The 22,698-nt window shown below is 39.4% G+C and overlaps 1 protein-coding gene across 2 annotated transcripts in view; it reads left to right on the top strand.

The window, feature by feature from the left end:
• e2f7 (E2F transcription factor 7) overlaps positions 1–14,955 on the top strand; it is a 28,894-nt gene extending 13,939 nt beyond the window's left edge. Inside the window, exons 8-13 of one of the 2 annotated variants that reach the window (XR_008632177.1) lie at positions 775–847; positions 4,367–4,718; positions 7,444–7,525; positions 9,422–9,735; positions 11,154–12,720; positions 12,815–14,955. Coding sequence is in view for 1 of the 2 variants with exons in the window: in XM_055153668.1 (XP_055009643.1) it covers positions 775–847; positions 4,367–4,718; positions 7,444–7,525; positions 9,422–9,735; positions 11,154–11,309 (977 nt within the window). In the remaining variant the exon portion in view is untranslated. Of the gene's footprint in view, positions 1–774; positions 848–4,366; positions 4,719–7,443; positions 7,526–9,421; positions 9,736–11,153 lie in introns of both variants that reach the window. The other variant, XM_055153668.1, reaches the window with a different exon arrangement.
• Positions 14,956–22,698: the final 7,743 nt, after the last annotated feature.

The following is a 22,698-nucleotide window of genomic DNA, read 5'->3' as shown; positions in this document are numbered from 1 at the left end:
TGTTAGTATCACAAAGAGCGGCTCCTAGTGGCCGGAAAGTGAAATGACGCGAAGTGACTCGCCCGTAGTGACCAGGGACAGTCGTCATGACGTATAAATGCACCAGAGCTTTCCAAAAATGTATAGATTGTCATCTTAAAAAAAGTGAAACACTGTTCTTATATCAGAATATTATTATTTTATTTATTCATTTATTTATTTTTGTCTAACCAAAGCACCCATTTTTCAGCCAGTGAATAATGGCAAAGTCGCGAAACTTTACCAACCATTAAAACTCGCGCTTCTCTAACTTTTGGCTGTTTCCATTTTTTGAAAATAAATAAAACGACACATCAGCGTCCCAAACAAGACAAATATGCATTCAGGTATACGAAATGACGGCACAAACATTAACTAATAACTTAAACTCTTATTTTGTTTTTCTGTGTATCTGATCCAGATTGCACTCACAACTTTACACCTGCAGGGGGCGCTCATTCAAAAACTACTATTTATGCAGGAAAAAATACAAAAAAAACTATGTATTTATATATAAAGACAGATCAGTCATGAGTTGAATCAGACTTTTACAGATAAATACCAAAAAATAACAAATCTTCAGCTATCCCACTCTTTACCTTCTAGAAATCCTTGTAATCCTTATAATCTAAATAAAATGAAAAATGTGTAAATGAGTAAAAGACAACAGCCCTAACTGAGACTATTCACATTTCTGTTCATTTGCAGTTCATATTTCTGTCCTTTCAGTCGTGTGTTTTGTTCTTGTTCCCACAGCGGTGCAGGTCCAGCCCGTCGACTACTCCAGAAAAACTCCAGTGTGTCGTCTGCAGTTCGGGAAGACTTCAGAGTGAGTTCACAGTCTCTTCTTCTTCCTCATCTTCTAATAACCTGGTCCTGGTGTTTAGTTTAATCAGCTGCTGTTGAAGGGGTGTATTTGTCTCCTCAAACACTAGAGGGCGGTGTTGTTTTATTATTTTTTTATTTTTTTATTTTTAACACTCTGATTATTGTGTTTCTGACATCCAATACACGGTGCCAGTCCATAAAATAAAACATCAGACATGTCAAACAGATTAATCAGGTTTTCAAGCAAGGTATACAAAAATATACATGTCATTATATTTGTCAATAACATCTTAGGACCCTTATAGATGATTAATATTGTATGTTGGATGATAGTAAAACAGAAAAAAAAAAAAATAAAAGCAACTGAACATTCACACAGACAAAAAGTAATAATATTTCACCAAAATGTTTAAGTTGAAAAGGTGGATATTACAAAGACGATCGTATAGCTCGGACTTAAATAGGAGTTTAGACACCTTCTTTAAATAAGATAATAAAAGGTGACCATATCCTGTTAAATTTATCTTCCTGACCCTGCAAAGAGTTTCTAATTTTCTAGTTTCTTAATTTTCTCTAGATCCAAATGCATCATACCATCTCTGAACCAGTTCACAAGTGAGGGACACTCTAGGGATGGGCATTCGATGAAATTTTCTTAATTAACGATCGATTATCGATTAATCATTAACGTTTTTATATTAAAATGATCATCATTATTATTACTATCTGCACTACTAATCTGCATAAATAAATTCAACTTTACAACATATAAACCGTAACGACTCTAGAGCCACATCAGCCCGTTTGACATTATAATGTGTTTAATTCAGTTTTGTGCAAATCTCACAGAAACAAAACTTAAAACCGCATCACTAATTTGCATAAACTAAGCGAAGATAAAACTACAGCTCTTGTGTCGCTGATGTGGTTCAACTTCTGTTGGATTAAAAGACATGACTCAGGTGAATACAGGTTAGTGTGACCAGATTTGCGTTTATCAAAACCAGGACACCGTACGGGGGGAGGGGGGCGGGGCCTCGTCATCCACATTGAGCGACTCTCACCTGGAAAAACTTTTCCCCACTGGACACAGAAACATATGTGCTGCTTTATACACTGTGCACATGGACTCACACTTGTCCCGAACGCAACGGAAAGTGTGGAATTTCTTGTACAAATCATCGTTAAATACACATTTGTGCTTCGGTTCGTTACAGACTGACCCACTGTTTGTGTCTCGCTCCTTCTGATGCAGAGACACATGTACACACCTGTTTGGTCACGATACACACAGCAACCTACATTCGGTTTGTCGATTAAAATTAACGTAATCGATGAAATTCTTAATGATCAATTATCGATTAATCATGCCCATCCCTAGGACACTCTGCCTGTCAATAAAATTAATCTTCGTGCAAGCAGACGGGTGAACTGTAATACCTGACACTCTGATTTTTTTTTTTACAACTTTTGAGTCTATTATCCCAAGTAGCGCTGTAAGAGGGTTCAAATCAATAGGTTTGTTTAGAGCTTTTGACAATATTAGAAAAATATTTGACCAGAAATTTAACAGTTCAGAGCATCCCCAAACAGTGTTGGGAAGGTGACTTTTAAAATGTAATCCCCTACAGATTACAGATTACAGACCCCAAAATGTAGTTTGTAACGAAATCCATTAAATTACTTAAAGTGAGTAATGTAATCTGAATACTTTGGATTACTTGATTTGCTGTAGAGAAGCAAAGACGAGGAAAATCTTCACATAAGAAGTTTTGTCTGCTAAAAGAAAAAGTCCAGACTTTAATTAACCAAATTAAAAATATTATTGATAGAAGACGAGGAGACACGGTCCACGCAGCAGGATTTAGTCCTGTTTAGTCCTGTTTAGTCCTGTTTAGTCCTGTCTTAGTCCTGTTTTTAGTCCTGTTTAGTCCTTAGTCTGGTTTAGTCCTGTTTAGTCCTGTCTTAGTCCTGTTTTAGTCCTGTCTTAGTCCTGTCTTAGTCCTGGTTTAGTCCTAGTCTTTAGTCCTGTTTTAGTCCTGTCTTTAGTCCTGTTTTTAGTCCTGTCTTAGTCCTGTTTTAGTCCTGTCTTAGTCCCGGTTTAGTCCTGTTAAATCCTGGTTTAGTCCTGTCTTAGTTAGGGGTGTGCAAAAATGTCAAAATATCGATATATCGTATTGTTTAATGTGCTGATACATTATCGATATTGTGGGCTGCTGTATCGATATATTGTCAAGAGTAGGACAAAAAACTGAGGCACTCAAAAAGTACAAAGTACAAAAAGTTTTTTTTCCTTTTTTTTCCTACTTTGTGTTTGAGACTGGTCCCTGCACTGAAGAGCACCAAAAGAACAATTCTGCACATTTTTTGCATATCCAAGTAGCACTCCTGCCCCCAAAGCCTTGCATTGTCGAGAGTATTTTAGGTATATTTTCACTAAATTAATTTGTGTAAGAGCTACAGTTGTGTTGACATTTTCACTGTTTTGAGTAAAATGGATGTTTTTCACATTCACTTTTCACAAACTTAGTGGACTTTTAGTATTAGAGCATCATTTAGCCTTTTTTACACTGTACTGTACGTATCGAATCGATGTGAAATATATTGTATCGAATCATATTGAATGGAAAGCTCACTGTATAGAAAAGCGTATCGTATCGTGGCCTATGTATCGAGATATATGTATCGTATCGGTAACTTCTTAATGATACCCAGCCCTAGTCTTAGTCCTGGTTTAGTCCTGTCTTAGTCCTGGTTTAGTGCTGGTTTAGTCCTGGTTTAGTTCTGGTTTAGACCTGATTTACCTCCTGGTTTAGTCCTGTTTAGTTTAGACCTGGTTTAGTCCTGGTTTAGTCCTGGTTTAGACCTGGTTTAGTCCTGGTTTAGACCTGTTTCCTTTAGTCCTGGTTTAGTAGACCTGGTTTAGACCTGGTTTAGTCCTGGTTTAGTCCTGGTTTAGACCTAGGTTTAGTCCTGGTTTAGTCCTGGTTTAGATCTAGTTTAGACCTGGTTTAGTCCTAGTTTAGACCTAGTTTAGTCCTGGTTTAGTCCTAGTTTAGACCTAGTTTAGTCCTGGTTTAGTCCTGGTTTAGACCTGGTTTAGTCCTGGTTTAGTCCTGTTTAGTCCTGGTTTAGGCCTGGTTTAGTCCTGGTTTAGTCCTGGTTTATACCTGGTTTAGACCTGGTTTAGTCCTGGTTTAGACCTGGTTTAGTCCTGGTTTAGTCCTAGTTTAGACCTAGTTTAGTCCTGGTTTAGTCCTGGTTTAGTTTAGTCCTGGTTTAGTCCTGGTTTAGACCTGGTTTAGTCCTAGTTTAGTCCTGGTTTAGTCCTGGTTTAGTCCTGGTTTAGTTTAGTCCTAGTTTAGACCTAGTTTAGTCCTGGTTTAGTCCTGGTTTAGACCTGGTTTAGTCCTAGTTTAGACCTGGTTTAGTCCTGGTTTAGACCTGGTTTAGACCTGGTTTAGATTAGATTTATATTAAAAAGTTTATAACCATGATTTGTTTTGTTTTGTCTCTTCAGGACCCAGACCCCAGCGTCGGGACCCCAGCCCACGCTCCTCATGTCGTCTCTCTCTGGGCAGATCCTCACCTCCTCTCACCCTCCTCCTCCTCCTCCTCCTCCTCATCCTCATCCAAATCCTCCCTCTTCCTCTTCTTCTTCCTCTTCCTCCTCTCACTCCCACTGCCTGGCCTACCTGCCCAGTCTGTCCCAGCCCTCTGTGGTGATGCTCTACAGGACCGCCGAGGGTCAGAGGTCAAACGGGGCGGACGGGGAGGACGGGAGGAAGAGGAAGAGAGAAGGAGAGGAAGAGGAGGAAGAAGAGATGTCTGCGGCGAAGAAGGGAGTGAACGGGTTAAAGAAAAGTGACGAGGTACAGACGCGTAATTATTTATATTTTGTGAGGTTTAAGTCAAGTTATAATTCTGTTCCTTCCTCAAAAACAGAACTGGAGGTGTGTTTTGTTTTATTTGTTTCATTCACTCCTGGTTTTGACCTGGTTCAGTTCTGGTTTAGACCTGGTGTAATACCTGGTGTTTAGTTTAAGTCCTGGTTTAGTCCTGGTTTAGTCCTGGTTTAGTCCTGGTTTAGTCCTGGTTTAGACCTGGTTTAGTTTACCTGGTTTAGTCCTGGTTTAGTTTAGTCCTGGTTTAGTCTTGGTTTAGACCTGGTTTAGTCCTGGTTTAGACCTGGTTTAGACCTGGTTTAGACCTGGTTTAGTCCTGGTTTAGTCTTGGTTTAGACCTGCTTTAGTCCTGCTTTAGTCCTGGTGTAGACCTGATTTAGTCCTGGTTTAGACCTTGTTTAGACCTGATTTAGTCCTGGTTTAGACCTGGTTTAGTCCTGGTTTAGACCTAGTTTAGACCTGGTTTAGACCTGGTTTAGTCCTGGTTTAGTGCTGCTTTAGTCCTGGTTTAGACCAGATTTAGTCCTGGTTTAGACCTTGTTTAGACCTGATTTAGTCCTGCTTTAGTCCTGGTTTAGTCCTGGTTTAGACCTGGTTTAGACCTGGTTTAGTCCTGGTTTAGTCTTGGTTTAGACCTGGTTTAGTCCTGCTTTAGTCCTGGTTTAGACCTGATTTAGTCCTGGTTTAGACCTTGTTTAGACCTGATTTAGTCCTGCTTTAGTCATGGTTTAGTCCTGGTTTAGACCTAGTTTAGACCTGGTTTAGACCTTGCTTAGACCTGATTTAGTCCTGCTTTAGTCCTGCTTTAGTCCTGGTTTAGTCCTAGTTTAGACCTGGTTTAGACCTGGTTTAGTCCTGGTTTAGTCCTGGTTTAGTCCTGGTTTAGACCTGGTTTAGACCTAGTTTAGACCTGGTTTAGTCCTGGTTTAGACCTAGTTTAGACCTGGTTCAGTCCTGGTTCAGTTCGTCTGCTGCGGCATCTCGATCAATGTTTCTTCTGCTCAGTAGAAAATGTCTGTGAAGTGATGATGGATTTTTGACAGTATTAATCACGCCGGGCACCCGCAGGAACCTGACCCGGTGCAGGACTCAAAAACAGACCTGGAGTTGTGTTTGTTTCATTCACACATGTTTGAGTAACTTTTTATTATTAGTCTGTCTACATCACCAAAGCTCAAAAAGCTGTAGTTTTCAAGTGAACAGCTCCTTTTACCTTTAGTTCAGTAGAGATTGGAAATTCCAGGACTGAACTGATCCAAATGATTCTAGTGAAGGTGTCTGGAGTTTCAAAACAAAGTGGAGCACATCCAGTGTGAAGCGGCTGGGATGAAGATCAGCTCATGGTTCTCGACCAGAAAAAGGTCTCTTGTCCTCTCCAGGTGGGTGGAGAGTCCCTGCCTCAAGTGGAGGAGCTCAGTCACACGGGAGGAGCTCGGAGTAGAGCCGCCGCTCAGGTGGCTCGGTCATCTGCTCCAAGATGCCTCCTGGGCGCCTTCCTCGGCAGGTATTTCGGGCAGAAGGAGGCCCTGGGGAAGACCTAAGACACGCTGGAGGGACTATGTCTCTGGGCTGGCCTGGGAACACCTCGCGGTTCCCCTGGAGGAGCTGGAGGAAATGTCTGGGGTGAAGGAAGTCTGGGAGTCCCTGCTTAGACTGATGCCCCCGCGACCCGACCCCGGATAAGCGGAAGAAAATGGATGGATGGATCACATGGTGGAACAGTGTTTTCTGTTTGAAGAACTCGGCTTAAATCTGCAGGATTTGTGTGAATGAAACAAAACACAAGTCCACAACTGTTTGTGATGAGGAAACTTTTCTCGTGTACTGGTCTCCATATCACATCATTATATTTAGATCAGGGGTGTCAAACTCATTTTGGTCCGGGGGCCGTATCCAACCTACTCTGATCCTAAAGGGGCCGGATCAGAAAACTCATATAAACCCCAAAAATAACAATAAGCTCAAATATTTGTGCAGAGAAACACAAATCTATTACAGAAATCTTTTTTAATAATGAACTCTTTCTTTTACAAAATATTATAATATTATGAACAACCTGAAACTTTAAGAAAAATGCAATTTCAACACAATGTTTTAACATGAACTTGTCTGCAAATAGGAATAAGTTCATTTTTCTTGTAAAATCCTGCACTCGGCTCCACTTTTCTCATGTTGGACATTTTTCTGATGAGGGTGTCACGGTCAACAGTCAAAACGATCGTCCTTTAAGAGCGTTTGGAAAGAGACAAGTCTTCATTTGTGCTGCTCTGGTGGGAGGGGCCACGTACAGAGACGCTGATATGCTCAACGACGCAGAAAATTAACAATATTTTAATAGAAAATAAAATTAAAATATTTTAGTAGAAAATCAGCCGAGGGCCAGATTAAAGGTCTTGGAGGGCCGGATCTGGCCCCCAGGCCTTATGTTTGACACCTGTGATTTAGATTATAAGAATTTAAATAAGATACAGGAAAATAGAGAAGAGAAGGGAGTGAGTTAGCAGATTATATTTTTTTGGTATTTATATGTAAAATGGAAGATTAAACAGATTCACAAGTTTACTCTGTCTTTCTGTACAGTATGTACAGTCCCCCTGCAGGTGTCGTCTTGTGAGTGCAGTTTGGGTCGGTTACACAGAGATACAGAATCGTTTAAGTCGACTAATCAATACCATTTTGTTTTCTGTTTCAGGTCAGAGCAGAGTCTGAGTCCAGTCACAGTCCCGTCAGTGAAGCCCAGCCCGCACACTACCTCTACGTGCCCAACAACGCAGGTAAGACACAAAAAAACTCCCCAGTGAAATTAAAGGTGCACTGTGGAACTTTTTGGCAGGGGGTCTGTCGCTTGCTTGTTTCTCATGATTATTTTGGTCAATATTGAAATCATGATCATTTAAACCATTATTTTTTAGTTACACAATGTATTTATTCAGCAATTTTCTCTCTAAAAAAAAACACTGTTATTGATAAATTACGCAAAGCCTTCACATTGAAAATAAATTTAGGCTACAAATATGAACCTTTGAGCAGTTTGCGATGTATAAAACATAAAATAAATCAAATATACTTAAGGCTTCGGAAAAACATAAACGTATCCAAAATAAACTATATGTCCGGCTGTTCTACAATCTCTTATATCGTTTCAACTCGATTATGTGAGTTTGGAGATCGTTTGAGACACAAATCGAAATCACGATCAAAATTCAATTACCGTATTTTTCAGACAATAAGTCGCACTTTTTGGGGGAAATTTATTTTTATAAAATCAGAGACCAGGAACCGACATTTCCTGTTGAAAGTCAAGTTCTAGTAAAAACAATAGAAGAGAGAACAACAGACTGTTAACGTCACATATGAACAGTTCTTCAGATAAACTATAACATAAACAACAGGACAGAACAAGTTTAACAAACTCTCCATCTCACTCCAAATCACTAAATCCATTCAATTCTTCATCCTCGGTGTCACTTCTGAACAACTCGGCCTCGACCTCCGGAGGTAAACAGAGCGCCGCTTCCTCTTCTGTGTCGCTGTCGTCAGACTCAGCATCAGTCCCAGTTAGAATTATTCGGGTCTTTCTGAATCCCGACAGGATGGTTTCAGTGTCACTGAAGTCCAGGCTTTGTCCATCCAGTGACTTCAGGAAAGTTTCATGGTGCATCCTCCCGGTTACCGTGACGCTGTGTTCTCCATCCCCGCTTTCCATCAGTCCCTCACAAGTTTCTCGCTCACTCCAAACTTTCTTTCTGCTGCTCATTTACTGTTTTCAGCTGAATATTTCACGACTTGCAGCAGGACAGAGGCTCTTTCTGCAGGAGACATGCGCAGTAGAGCCAAGTGACAGTGGTACAGGAGGAACAGGAGCAGCAGATACTGACACACAAGACTAGAACCTCTCCACACTTCACTGTGAACATTTTAATATATAAGTCGCACCAGAGTATAAGTCACAGGAAACACCCAAACCATGAAAAAAAAGTTCAACTTATAGTCCGAAAAATACGGTAATTAACATGAAATATTCCACAGTGTGACATTAAACAGCTCTACTTTACATTTATGCAATTACAGGTGGTTTTATTGCTCAAAAATACCTAGAAAAACTTGGTCTCTGGTTTGGTCTCCATGAAGATAGAAAGGTTTAATGCCATACTGTGAAACATTCCGGACGACGCAATAACATCGCCGTGGAGAAAAGCGTTTGACGGACCCTCCACCGGAAAAGTTACACAATGCGGCTTTAAAATCACGAATACTATCAAATCTACTTTATTTACATACTGTGGCACATTTCACACACAAAAAACAGTTTCCAAAGTGCTGCCATGTCTCACAGTGTGGCTTTAAACCTTTCTATCTCCATGGAGACCAAACCAGACCAAGTTATGAACCAGATCTGTGGAGAAGCGACCCCGCTCACAGTCACAATGTCTGTTTTTCTAGATATTTTTGAGCTTTAAAACCACCTGTAATTGAATAAATGTAAAGTAGAGCTGTTTAAAGTCACACTGCGGAACATTCCAGGCAGAGCAATGACCTAAGATGACAGACCCCCAACCAAAAAGTTACATAAATACCCCTTTTTTAACCCCAAATCTGTAAATATCACAATAAAAAGATTAAATTTTTCATAATCTCTTCACCCTTACACATTTTCTCGTCGTTTCCAGGTCTGAACAGTTTAAATTTCCTCCTCTCGTCCGCGCACACGGCCTCTGCTCTCTCCCTCCCCTCCGGATCTGTCCCGACGTTGGCTGTTCCGTACCTCCTCCTGCCCCCCTCCACTCTGCCCCCCTACCCGCTCATCACCAGCCCCATACGGACGCCCCCCGGCTCCGAAGCCCACCCCAAACTGAGCTTCGGCGTTCCCGCGGTGATGTCTCCGGGGCAGATTTTGGTCGGGACCCCCTCCACCCCGGAGCAGACCAGAGTGTACGGAGCGTCAACACCACGTTCAGCCAGAGGGGCGGCGCTAGAGGCAATGGTGAGTCCGTTTTTCCCATATTTTTCCCATGTTTTGTTGCCTGGAATCAAAAATATAGACTCCCCCAATTATTATTCAATACTATTCCGGATTGGATGGATTGGATTGGTATAAAGAAATGGACTGAGTGAGTTTGACATTCAGCTCCAGTCAAATGAAGCTCATCGAGGTTATCAGTTACTAGTGATGCAACGATACATTTTTTCCAATGATTCGGCACACATCTCAATACACGGGTCACGAAATGGATTCAGTTTCGATACATTTTCAGATGTGAAAAAAAATATTCTTATGTCTAGGCGTGTGCAAAAATATTGAAATATCGATATATCGTATCATTTAATATGATGATACAGTATCGATATCTTGGGCTGCTCTATAGATATATCGCCAAGAGTATTTTTTGGTATATTTAACAAAAGAATTTTGTTACAGTGCCACAGTTTTGTTGCTTGTTTAGAGAAAGGAAACTTGTACATGGGTTTGGTCAAGTGGTAACGGAGGGAAACAGAGGCAGATTTTTTACATTCAAATGTCTCTTATTCAGAAACTAGAGGAACTATTGAAATAAGTAAAGTATCAGAATGTAGGAAAGAGTTACACTCCAACAGGGTCAAGTTAAACCTGTGATATTCTTTCAAGTTGTTGACAAAAAATTAAAAAAACTCATGTCGGTAACGGAGGGAATGAAATATGCAGCACTTTTTGGGCAATAAATCCAAACAGTGATAACTCTTGGTTCTCACTTACATATCCTTAACAAACTGGTTTGAATATTTGCTTCATATAGTTTTCTACCATATGGTACAAGATTAGGTTGAAAAACCTCTTACTTTTTGAGTCATGAGATTTTTTATTAATAAAAGTCATGGTAACGGAGGGAAAAGTAACAGAGGGAAAATTGTACAAACAAGTAGAAGGTGCAGGATTTTACATAATTTGTCAACTTTTTTCTTCTGAATACTTTAATATTACTTCAAAATGAAAGGAAACTATTTCTATAAAATATGTCAGTCCTTCCAAGCAAATTTTTATCATTTTAAATAAATAAAAATAAAAAAATCATGTACCTTCATCAACAGTTCAAAGATGGAATAACACAAGATATGATGAAATACATCCATTTATTTACATGATTTTTCAGGTCTTTGAAATTTGGGAAATAATTTTTGTTCCATGTTTCATACATGGTCTGTTTAAAACATATGGAACTTTAGAACCAAAAATGGTACAGAAAAAAGGTAAACAGTTTCATAAACTAGAGTACATATGTATCTGTTCAATACATTTTTATATCAGATGCATTAACTTGAATTTTTGGCCTTGATGTTTACTTCTGCTTGACTGGGTCCAGCTCACACAGACTTTGTACTTTAACATATCTCTCTTTTTCTCTCCCTCTTTCCTTTTCTCTTCAGACGCCTCAGACTCCTAAAGAAAACATGACGTCCGCTTCCAAGTCCTTCTTCCAGACCCCGGCCTCCCCCGCCAACTCGCTCAGCGCTGCCCCCAACGGGAGAAAACGGGGATCCGCCCAAAGACGACTGAACGTGGAGCACCCCCCGAATATTTAAAACTACGAAACAAAAACAAACAAAAAAAAACAAATACTGGAACCAATGGTGCTTTTTATTATTTGTATTTTTCTGTACAATATCATTAATTGTAAAACGTATTCTTAAAGGTGCGCTGTGGAACTTTTCGGGTTGGGGTTTCGTCATCCCGTCGTCCGTTTATTCGATTACAGGTGGTTTTACAGCGCGAAAATACCTCGAAAAGCGGCGTTTGACGGACTCTCCGACAGAAAAGTTACACACAGCGCACCTTTAAAAATGATCAAAAGATGAATTTTGATTTAGTGCACGTTACCGGTTGCGAACGTGCCTCATGGTTACATAATGGGACACTAGTTTGACGCAGTATTGAAGCAGTACGGTGGTCCGCTGTAGTTCGTTTTTAGCCTTAATTTCCCCTTTTTTAAAATGTGATCAAGCCACAGAATTCATTTTTGTATGTAATTCCCATTTGCTATTTATATTTTAAGTAATATATAAATGAATACAGGGAGTTTTAGCACTAAAATTTGAACACTTGAAATGTTTTTAGAGCATGTTTTTTTTTTTTTTTTTTTTTTTTTCCTTGAAAGCCCAAATTCTTCACTGTTAAGAAATCTCAAATATTATCACACCAATGAAAAGGAATTTTGTCAATTCTGGTTAAATATAGTAACAAGTTGGTGAAATTAAAAGCGTTTATTGTCTTTAAAACTTTCTAGTTCATGTAAAAAGGTCAAAAGTGTCTTACAGGGACGCTGTGTAACTTTTCTGGTGGGTGGATTATATTTTAATTTTTATATTTCCTCACCTGGGACGTTCCTCGCTGTAGTTTTAAACATTTTGCGTTTGTTGGATTACTCAAAAATACCTCGGAAAAACAATGCAATCTAAGGTTACGTTCAGACTGCAGGGCTTAACGCTCAACTCGGATTTTTTTGGTGAAATCCGATTTTTTTTGCGAGGTCCTTCACATTTCTTGTTATTAAATTAAATGCGACTTGTGTGTGAACTTTAAACGCCCCAAAAGTGTCCCGCATGAGCACTGGAGGACACTGTTTACAGCCCGAACCCGCATTTGAAAAGCATTTGACAGACCCTCTAAATCTGTGTGTCATTCGTTCATTTGTTTTTCAAAATAAAACCAAAAATAAGAAAATGAGAAAAAAAACAAAAATTTTCTTCATTATTTGTCGATTTTGTGTTTAAATGAAAAATGGAAAAACGGATAACGGCCATTTCCCGTTTCCGTGACTTAAACTGCGATGTTGGACTGAACCGGGACTAAACCGTTTTCAGTCCCGGTCTCAGTCACTGTCTCAGTCCCGATCTGGTCCCAGACTCAATCATGGTCTTAGTCCCGGTCTGGTCCAGGTCTCAATCACGGTCTCAGTCCCGGTCTGGTCCTGGTCTCAGTCCCGGTCTGGTCCAGGTCTCAATCACGGTCTCAATCATGGTCTCAGTCCCAGTCTGGTCCCGGTCTCGATCACGGTCTCAATCACGGTCTCAGTCCCGGTCTGGTCCAGGTCTCAATCACGGTCTCAATCATGGTCTCAGTCCCAGTCTGGTCCCGGTCTCGATCACGGTCTCAATCACGGTCTCAGTCCCGGTCTGGTCCCCGGCTCAGTCCTGGTCTGGTCCTGGTCTCTGTCCTGGTCTGGTCCCGGATCTGGTTCAGTCCTGGTTCAGTCCGGCATTGCAGTTTAAGTCACTTAGTCACTTAAGTCACTTTTGGAGACAAATAGTGAATAAAATAGTTGTTTTTTCATTTTCTTATTTTTGTTTTTATTTTAAAAAACAAATGACACACAGATTCCTCCACCAGAAAAGTTACACAGTTCACTTTTAGGCCACACTTTCTGTATCTCTTTGTGTCCAGGGGATGTAGAATATACCACTTCTGCTAAATATTTACTACACTTAATTCTTTTGCTTGTTTAGCTGCTAAAAGACGATGTTTAAAGACCCTGAGGTACTTGAATGACTTGTGTAGTAGTTTTTTTTGCAGATTGTCAGAGTACTGTAGACGCCTTAATATTGTAAAAACTACAAACATGGACGCTGCGGTAATAGCAGTAGTGGAAGAAGTACTGAACTTTGTTACTTAAGTAAAAGCACAAATATGGAGCCAAAAAATACTGAAGGAAAAGTAAAAGTGCCACAAGGAAAAGTAAAAATGTACTTAAGTCAGGAGTCTCCAACCTTTTACCCCCGGTGAGCCTCTTCTACAAACCAAAAGTGTCAGAGAGCTTCTCCTTTTATGCCGGACGTACACTGTGCGATATTTTCAGTCGTGTCACTCAGCCCCAGCTTAAACTGTACGACCGAATCGCAGGGTTTAAAAGTTCACAGCTCACGAATCATGTTCTCACACTGTACGAAACGATGCTTAAATGTGACCTGCCTGTGCACACTGTACGTTCACATAACGACAGGAGTTGTTGTTCTGGAAGTAAAAAAACACGAAATTAGAAAACTACAGACGTGCGGAGACACAACGCTGATCCAGGCAAAAAACAGACGACTGAACGTGGAGCACCCCCCGAATATTTAAAACTACGAAACAAAAAAACAAAAAAAAACCAAATACTGGAACCAATGGTGCTTTTTATTATTTGTATTTTTCTGTACAATATCATTAATTGTAAAACGTATTCTTAAAGGTGCGCTGTGGAACTTTTCGGGTTGGGGTTTCGTCATTGTGCCAGTCTCTGCACAGACGAGCCCAAAAAGAAAAAGAAGAGGCGACGAATATGGTCAAAGAAATGTCTGGGCAGACGTGGGCAGTGCAGGTTGTCAGTTCTTCAGAGGAAACTGGTGCATCAAGTTTTTCACCAAACTTCTGTTCTGTGTTGCTCGATTAGCTGCGCCTCCATGTCCTGTGTCCAAAACACTCGCCGGCGCCATCGTCCTCCACAACCTCATATCCTGCTTCCTCTTCTGTGTCCGCACATGCTCAGTCTGACAGATTCTGGCAAATCAACTCGTGGAACGACTTCAACAGAGCGAAACCCTCACGAGAGGCGACTGGATTTCACACAAGTTTGATTTTCTTGCGATCTACGAATGCAGATCGGGAGCTGGTCGTGAGGTATAAATCGGTTTTTACTACACGAAGCACGACACACGATGAAGCCAAAACTCGGCCCGATCCCCAAAACAGTCAAACGAGAGAAAAATCGGCTCAAAAAGGGTCAAAAATCGCAGTGTACGCCCGACTTCAGCTTTTGCACGAAATTGAGCCAATATAAAAGGTCACAACTACCTTTTAGATGCCAACAAACATAAACCATAAATCAATGTCAGTGCACAATATTAGACATTTACTATGAAAACAGACATGTTAATAATCAAATTTAAATTGTAATGTAATATGTATAACTCCTACATCCTTTGGTGAGCAACTTGGAATTGGGTGGTGAGCTGCAAGTTGGAGACCCTGGACTTAAGTAAAAGCATTATAGTACCTGTTTAAACTACTTGAAGAGTGAAGTAAAGGTCTTATAGGATTACAGATTTTGTGCAGTCGAAATAACTGAATCTGTTGTTTTCATGCTGTCTTCTGTTTGGTTTTATTTGTTTTGGCTCAAATTACAAATGTATGTAAAAATAAACCCTCGGTCTTTTCAGCAGGTCTCAAAATACAATAAAAAACTTTTACTTTTCAGTCGTGTTCAAAAATGTAGTGGAGTAGAAAGTACAGATACTTGCTCTCAGATGTAGTGAAGTAAAAGTAAAAAAGTATTCACTGTAAAATCTACTTAAGTAAAGATGCCTTAAATGTTTATGTAAGTGCAGTACTTTTCTACTTTTACTTAGTGAGATTCCACCACTGATTAATACTATAGCATCAAAAGAACGCGTTCATTTTTCAGTGAACTTTGAACTGAACATGACACATTTGTAAATCAAGAAGTGAATTTGTTCAGATTCTGTGAGATGAAGGACGTACGTCACTGTTGGGGTTCAAATAAACATCGGAATTTGTTTTCACCTGATGAGTCGAGTGACAAGGTCTGCTCGGACTTTATAAACTGCATGTGTCGCTGTCACTGCCCACGGGCTCCACTCAAAAACTGAAAACTGCACAGCCTCACCAGCAACCAAGAAAATGAACTGATTGATTGATTGATTGATTGCATTTATATAGAGCTTTTACAGTTCATTATTCAGTCACTCCACACTCAGTGGTGGTAAACTACTATTGTAGCCACAGTTGCCCTGGGGCAGACTGACAGAAGCGAGGCTGCCAATCTGCACCATCGGCCCCTTCAACCACCACCATCACTCACACACACACACACACACAACTTTCATACTAGGCAATGTGGGTGAAGTGTCTTCCCTAAGGTCTTGCCAGTGGCGTCCCACTGTGGCACCTGGACTTCCTAGTGTCTCCCATCCAGGTCCTCCCCAGGCCCAGCCTGCTGAGCTTCTGAGATCTGATGGGATCAGGCTTTGACAAGCTGGTATGGCCAACTGAATTTGAATTAGTAAATGAAAAGTGTGAACTTGCACAACACTGAGCATTTGTTTAATAATTAGGGACAAAATTGCCTCGAGATTAGAAGATTGTGAGATTTTTTTTCCATGATTTTGTTTAGATTTGATTTTTAAAATGGAGCTAAGTGCCAGTGTCTGGGGGCTTCCTTAGAGATCGGGTGAGAAGCTCAGTCACACAGGAGAAGCTTGGAGTAGAGCCGCTGCTCCTCCATGTTGAGACGAGCAGCTGAGGCTCGGGCATCTGTTCCGGATGCCTCTTGGGTGCCTTCTGAGGTGTTCCCAGGCCCTGGGGAAGACACAGGACACACTGGACGGACTATGTCTCTAGGATGGTTTGGGAACGCCTTGGGGTCCCCCTGGAAGAGCTGGAGGAAGTGTCTGGGGTGAAGGAAGTCTGGGAGTCCCTGCTTAGACTGTTGACCCCGTGACCCGGCCCCAGATAACTCTAATAATAACTCTCTACATAATGTTTAAAATGCTTGAAATGAAATGTTATACACTTTTATATGAACTGCGACAGTTCTAAGTACGTTTTAGCACATTTCAGAATACAAAAATACATTTAATTTGATCAATTTTTTCAATATGTTCATGAAGAAAAACGTTTAAATAAATTGTTAAAATGTTTTGGTTTGAAGTGAGAAAGTCTTTAAATTACAAAGTGCACCTTTTGCAAAATACTGAAAATGACTCGTTTTCAAAGGTGCAAGTGAATGTTGTTGAAGCAGTTTAACGCGGAACTGAGGATTATAAAATGAGTTTCTATTGTCTTTATTTCCGTTCCACGTCTGTTAGTTTCACTTTTGTTTTTCGGAGCAGGGCGCAGTTTGGTGAGGATCGTGCGGCTGATCTGCAGGTAAATCATGTTGTGTTTTTGGCTTTTCTACAGGGTGAACAGACTGGGGTTATCAAAAAGAAAACACCGGGTCGGGGGGGGCGATGTTTGTACTTTTTAACCGATGATTTGTGTTAATATTTGAATATAATACTGCATTTTATCCGTCAACTAAACTATACCCCAATAATAAAAGACAATGTTGCCTATATTTATTTTATCGTGGGTTATTTTCTTGACAGTTTCTATGTCCCCTGTCACTTCCCACAGACAGGAGGCTTCAGTCTGATTCAGAACAGGACGAACACTACAGACTTTAGCCTTTATCAGGACGTCTGAACACAGGTTTTATCTTCTATTTATCATGAGATAAATTTCTATTTTCGTGTAGCGCGCGCGCGCGCCGGGGTTACGCACCGTTACGAACTTTTTCATCTGGAATTTATGAACGTATCTCCGCTAATGTGAGGTCAGTTTTCAGCAAATAAAAAGTGGTGTAGAGTTTGAGACATGAAGAACTGCGTCATGATCATCCAGACTCTAAAGAAGATCAAGTGTCTCCGGTCTGTGCGCGCGCAGAGGAAGGAGGAGTTTAGACACACAGCGCTGGAGAAGTAGAAGTAGAATCAGATGATTTTATTGTAGATCCATGATCGTTTCTGATCAGATGAGCAAAGATTGTCACTAAAACTAAAATAAGTGTTTTATTTAAAGCTGTCAGGTGACAGATAGTCCTCAAACTAAAATAATATGGTGAAAAAAATGTATGAGCTTTGCTGGGCACTTGGCACAAGCTACTTCAGGTCGCTCAGTGATGAAAATATGGGCACAAAGCAAATAATTTAGATACAGTGTGAAGTGAATTAGTAAAATAAATACACATTTTTACTTGTAGTGGGTTCATTCGTGGCTTCTACAGGAAAATAGTCGTGCCAGCCCACGTGCTGCACGGAGAGAGCAGGTTCAACTTTGAAAATTCATAATTATGACTTTAAAACTCGTAATTATGACTTTTAAACTTGTAATTATGACTTTTAAACTTGTAATTATGACTTTCTGTGAGGCTTTTTTATTTACTGGTAGAAATTGGCTTCCATAGAAAAGGGCTTCAATAATTCCCAGATAAGTCTATAAAAATGGCCTATTTATAAAAAAAAAATAATAATAATAATAATAACAATAATAATAAATAAATAAAATATCTTAATCATTTGTTGTAATAATTTTATTCAGTTGGGGCTAAATTCACTATAAGATATTGAATTATAAGACTAAATTGAATAAAAAAAATAAATAAATAGAAGATCAGGATGAGATTGACATCCCTAATTATTACATGAATAATTATTTTTTAATTTTACATATCTTGGTGAATTGAGGTCCTGAATTGTAAATCAATGTGAAATTCCTGAGTTGTTACACCTGTAGAGTTTTTGTCCTTGTAGAGCTGCTGCTGCAAATGACCCAATAAACTCAAAATGATTCTGCAGCATAAAAAGAATTAAAACAAGACACTATACAAGTTATAAATGGTAATATACTGCAAACGGACGTCTAATGACTCCAGTTACACCAGTGTAATAATAATAATAATATTACATTTTATTTATTAGGCGCCTTTCTGGCCTTAAAACAATAAACAAATACCAAACATAAACAAAGTTAAATAGAATTAAAAAACCTACAGTTAAAGTGGGACAGTGCAGTTATGGTCTGGTGGTGCGGTGGAGTGAATCGTCTGAACAGGTGTGTCTGGTGAGTGAGTGTTGTGGAGGTCAGGAGGGAGAGTGCTCCAGAGGAGCAGAGCGACTGAAGGCTTTGCTCCTCATGGTGATGAGACGAGTAGAGGGAGCAGAGAGCTGGAGAGATGAGGAGGAGCGAGCGATGTTACTTAAGAATACAACCCGCCCCTGTTGTATTCTGTAATTATGTATAGTAGCTTTAGGAGAAATATAATGTCTATAATAAAATAATATAATAATTATTATCGCAGCAGTTTAATTCATATGTTTAAAATGTTACTTTTTTTTGTCCAGAGATAAAGATGGCAACGCAAACCAGTGTGGAGATGTCTGAGCTTTCGATGCCACTTCAACGTCAAATCGACATCACCATCGAACAAATGCAGAACTGCACAGAGAAACTCGATGTGGTTCTGTGCCTTCCAGGATGGAAACCTGTCATATTTATATTTCTTTGCCTGATAGTGATTTCTAATTTGGTCGAGGAATTTGATGTGACCACTGCCGTGATAGTCACCCTGATAGTGGTGATCCTGTACTGTTTTTCTGCTTTGGTCCGCTGGTGTGAACAACCCAGCCCTGCTAAAGCTGTAGGAGAACTGGACAGACTGGCGACTGAGCTGAAGTACAAAGTGAACACCCTGAAGCAGACGCTGGAGGCTGTACGAAATACTGAGTGGTTGTCCTCCTGGAAAAGCAGGTGGAAGAGTCTGGACGAGCTGGACGTGTTGGCAAAGGATGTGATGGACCTGGTGTCCCAGCTCCAATCAGAGACTCACTCAAAGCTGATCTCCCAACTGAAAGAGAAACTGAAGAAGTGTCAGGAGCTGGTGAAGAAAATCTAAGGCTCATGTGTTGGACTTGTTCAGACTTTGGCATTGTCCAGCTTCTGGCCCTTTGATTCTGACCGGCTTGTTGAAGCTCATTTGGAATTACAAAATAAACATATTTTATCATTTTACCCAGTGGTGTAGAGGGAATTTTTCGCTCTGCTCCGGTTCTTTCTCTTGAGGTCACCCGATGGTCTACAGGGGCCCGTCCAGACACTCAGTCCTGGTTTATACCTGTTTTTTGTTTTGTTGTTTTTTTTGAGCAAGGTAAAACAAAATCAACAACACTAACAAACAAACCAATGTACATGTACAGATTTTGGGACCTGGAGTAGGATGAAGTTTAAAACCACTTACCATCCACCCGCCCGCCGGCGGGCGATTTTCCAAAAAAAAATGTTCACTCTGTATTTTCACCTTCATTATTGTTTTCACTACTGGCATGCCATACATCGTTTGAAAGCTTAATTTCTCAATAAAACAACCATAACATTCATTTTATGCCATACAACGAGCCCAAAACGCTATAACTTAAAAATTCACATCATAAACAAAGAATAAGATACACGTTTCTTACCTTTGAGCCGGTTCTGTCGGTCCAAAACGCATTCAATCCATGAAAAGTTGTACTTAATAAGTCCGTAATTATCCACAGAAAAAGAATATCAAGTTGTTTTTTCCATAAAATAATTCCATGTGGGGAAATAATCCAAAAAACCCTCGTCCGTATGAATCGATGGATACAATGATATGAAAAAAAGTTTCTCTTCTCTCCCTTCTTCCACTGTGTTTATAAGCGTAAGAGCGAGGGAGACAGGGAGCAGTGCGGGCGGTGAAGGCAGATCTTCCATTTGGAGGACAATTTTGGCTACTTTTAGTTTTTTTTCTTGAGAAAACATGCCTAAAGCTCAGAGGAATTAGTATTATAATAATAACAATTATTATTATTATTATTATTATTATTATTATTATTATTATTATTATTATATTATTATTATTATTTTGGCACAAATCTGGCAATCTTGTGCCGAATTGTCATTTTGTTTACACAAAGGCTCACAGCATCAAAACCCTTTGTCCTAGAGATCTGAAATTCTACACAGTTGTTGCCAACAACTTGAACAATGAGTGTAGTGAGTCACAAATGCCTAGCATGAAGTATGACCAAGCTAAGGCCTTTATTTTTTCTATTTTATTTTTTTTTCAAAGCAAAAAAATACAATTTTTTTTCAATTTTAATTGACTGTACTGTAGGTTAGGCAGCACTCACAGTCTTCATGTACATATCTACAGAAACTAGAAGGCCTAAGCTTTAAAATGGTGCCTCACACAAGCATGTGGGTTCTAAGGTTTTCTTTTAATAAGCTATGGCATTTGGGTATGTCTTACCATTGTGCACACACCAAAATGAGGCGGGTGGTAACAGGTTAAAAAAAAACTTATAATGTTCTACCCTAATTGTTTTACATAATTGTTTTATGGTCCTACAAACCAACAATATATTATAATAAAAAAGGCACAAAGTTTATCGTTCATGATCATACATAATAAACACCAATGAGAATGTAAAATTTGGGGATTTTTGTGTTCGTTATGATCGTACAAACTAATAGTGATGAAAAGGGCACTAAAGTTTTTCGTTTATGAACATGCAAAGTGAACAGTTCAATCCTGTTTTAGTCATTTAAGTTGTAGCTATTTTATATTTGTTATTTTTTTTTATATCTCACGTCGGGGAAGTGGGTGGACGGTGTAAACCTGCGTACAGTACCACGCCCACTACACCCCTGATTTTACTTCATGCACTAAAGCTGCTTTGCTTTTATTTTAGAAGTGTTTTTATGACATTTTTTGTAAGGCAGCTTCACTTTTTAATTGCTTACTATACCAGCTCGTCAAAATAATGTTATAACCAGTGTTGGGAAGGTGACTTTTAAAATGTAATCCCCTACAGATTACAGATTACACACACCAGAATGTAGTTTGTAACGGAATCCATTAAATTACTTTAGGTGAGTAATGTAATCTGATTACTTTGGATTACTTGATTTGCTGTAGAGAAGCAAAGACGAGGAAATCTTCACATAAGAAGTTTTGTCTGCTAAAAGAAAATAAAAAAGCCCAGACTTTACTGAACCAGATTAAAAGTACTATTGATAGAAGAGGAGGAGCAGCATGATTTAGTCCTGTTAAATCCTGGTTTAGACCTGGTTTAGAACTGGTTTAGATCTAGTTTTTATCTATCTTAGACCTGGTTTAGATCTGGTTTAGACCTAGTTTAGACCTGGTTCAGTCCTGGTTCAGCGCTGGTTTAGTTTTGATTTAGTCCTGGTTTAGACCTGGTTTAGTCCATATACGACACGAAAGTTCATCATCTTCACAGTTTTTTTGGTGAGAGTCACTTAAGTGCTGCAATAGTCGTGTAAATTTTACACATTTTTTTACATTTTAAACACAGTAATATTGTAATGTAACAATGGGGGGGGGGGGGTAGCCTAAAAAGTGAAAACAAGAAAATACCTTCATGTAAGCCATTTATTTCAACAAAGTAACTGTAATCCAATTACCACTCACTGAAACAGTAACTGTAACTGAATACAGTTACTCATAATTTGTACTCTGATTATATAACTCCAGTACATGTAATCTGTTACTCCCCAACACTGTATATATACTTCTTTTTATAAAGAAATACAATTAAACTTTACAAATCAAACTTTTTTCACACATAAACGGCACCGGACTATAAGGCACAAAACAAAACACAACACAACAGTTAGATAACTCAGTCAAACTTTATTTAACACGTTCACAATAACTCCCAACTTTGTTCAATTGTGACGCGTAAAATAATACTGAGTCTGAGATGCTAAATTGTTAGAATATTCACAATAATTCAAAGGTTAAGTTATAACTAAAAATAACCCATTACACTCACTTTTTTAGTCCATTCCTCGTCCACGTGGAATGATGAATGTGGCTACAAGTATTTTTTACTGCACAGTCACTATCTGCTCCATGTGTGTTTACATGCTGTTGCGTGGCCAAGTTTTGATGTTGTAATTGCACCGCTGTTCCTATGGAGGGCGCGCATGTCCTGTTTTTTTCTGGGGGTTTTGTTTATTTTCAGCGGGAGTGTGGTTTTATCAGTTTATGGTCAGATTTAGGTTGGCTTTTATGTTGTTACAAAGCCAAATAAATGAAGAAATGCTTGAAGTACTGTCTCATCTTTCATACCCTGCACCACAGTGAGCAACGAACAGGTCTAACAGTGCGCTGCAAGTGGTGCGGCTTTGTAGTTTACTGAAGTCGTACTAAGACACCCCAATAAATTCATACATAAGGCGGTCTGGATTAGAAGGCGCGCAGTCGTTTTTTGATGAAATTAGAGGCTTTTAAGTGCTCCATATAGTGAGGAAAATACAGTAATATAGCATTTGCAGTGTTGTGCATAAACGTTCATTTTTCAGTGAACTTTGAACTGAACATGACACATTTGT

Source organism: Boleophthalmus pectinirostris, unplaced genomic scaffold (assembly GCF_026225935.1).
Source record: "Boleophthalmus pectinirostris isolate CB_2022bp ecotype Guang Dong unplaced genomic scaffold, ASM2622593v1 HiC_scaffold_18, whole genome shotgun sequence".
Lineage (NCBI taxonomy): Eukaryota > Metazoa > Chordata > Actinopteri > Gobiiformes > Gobiidae > Boleophthalmus > Boleophthalmus pectinirostris.
This window is presented reverse-complemented; position numbering and strand designations above follow the sequence as displayed.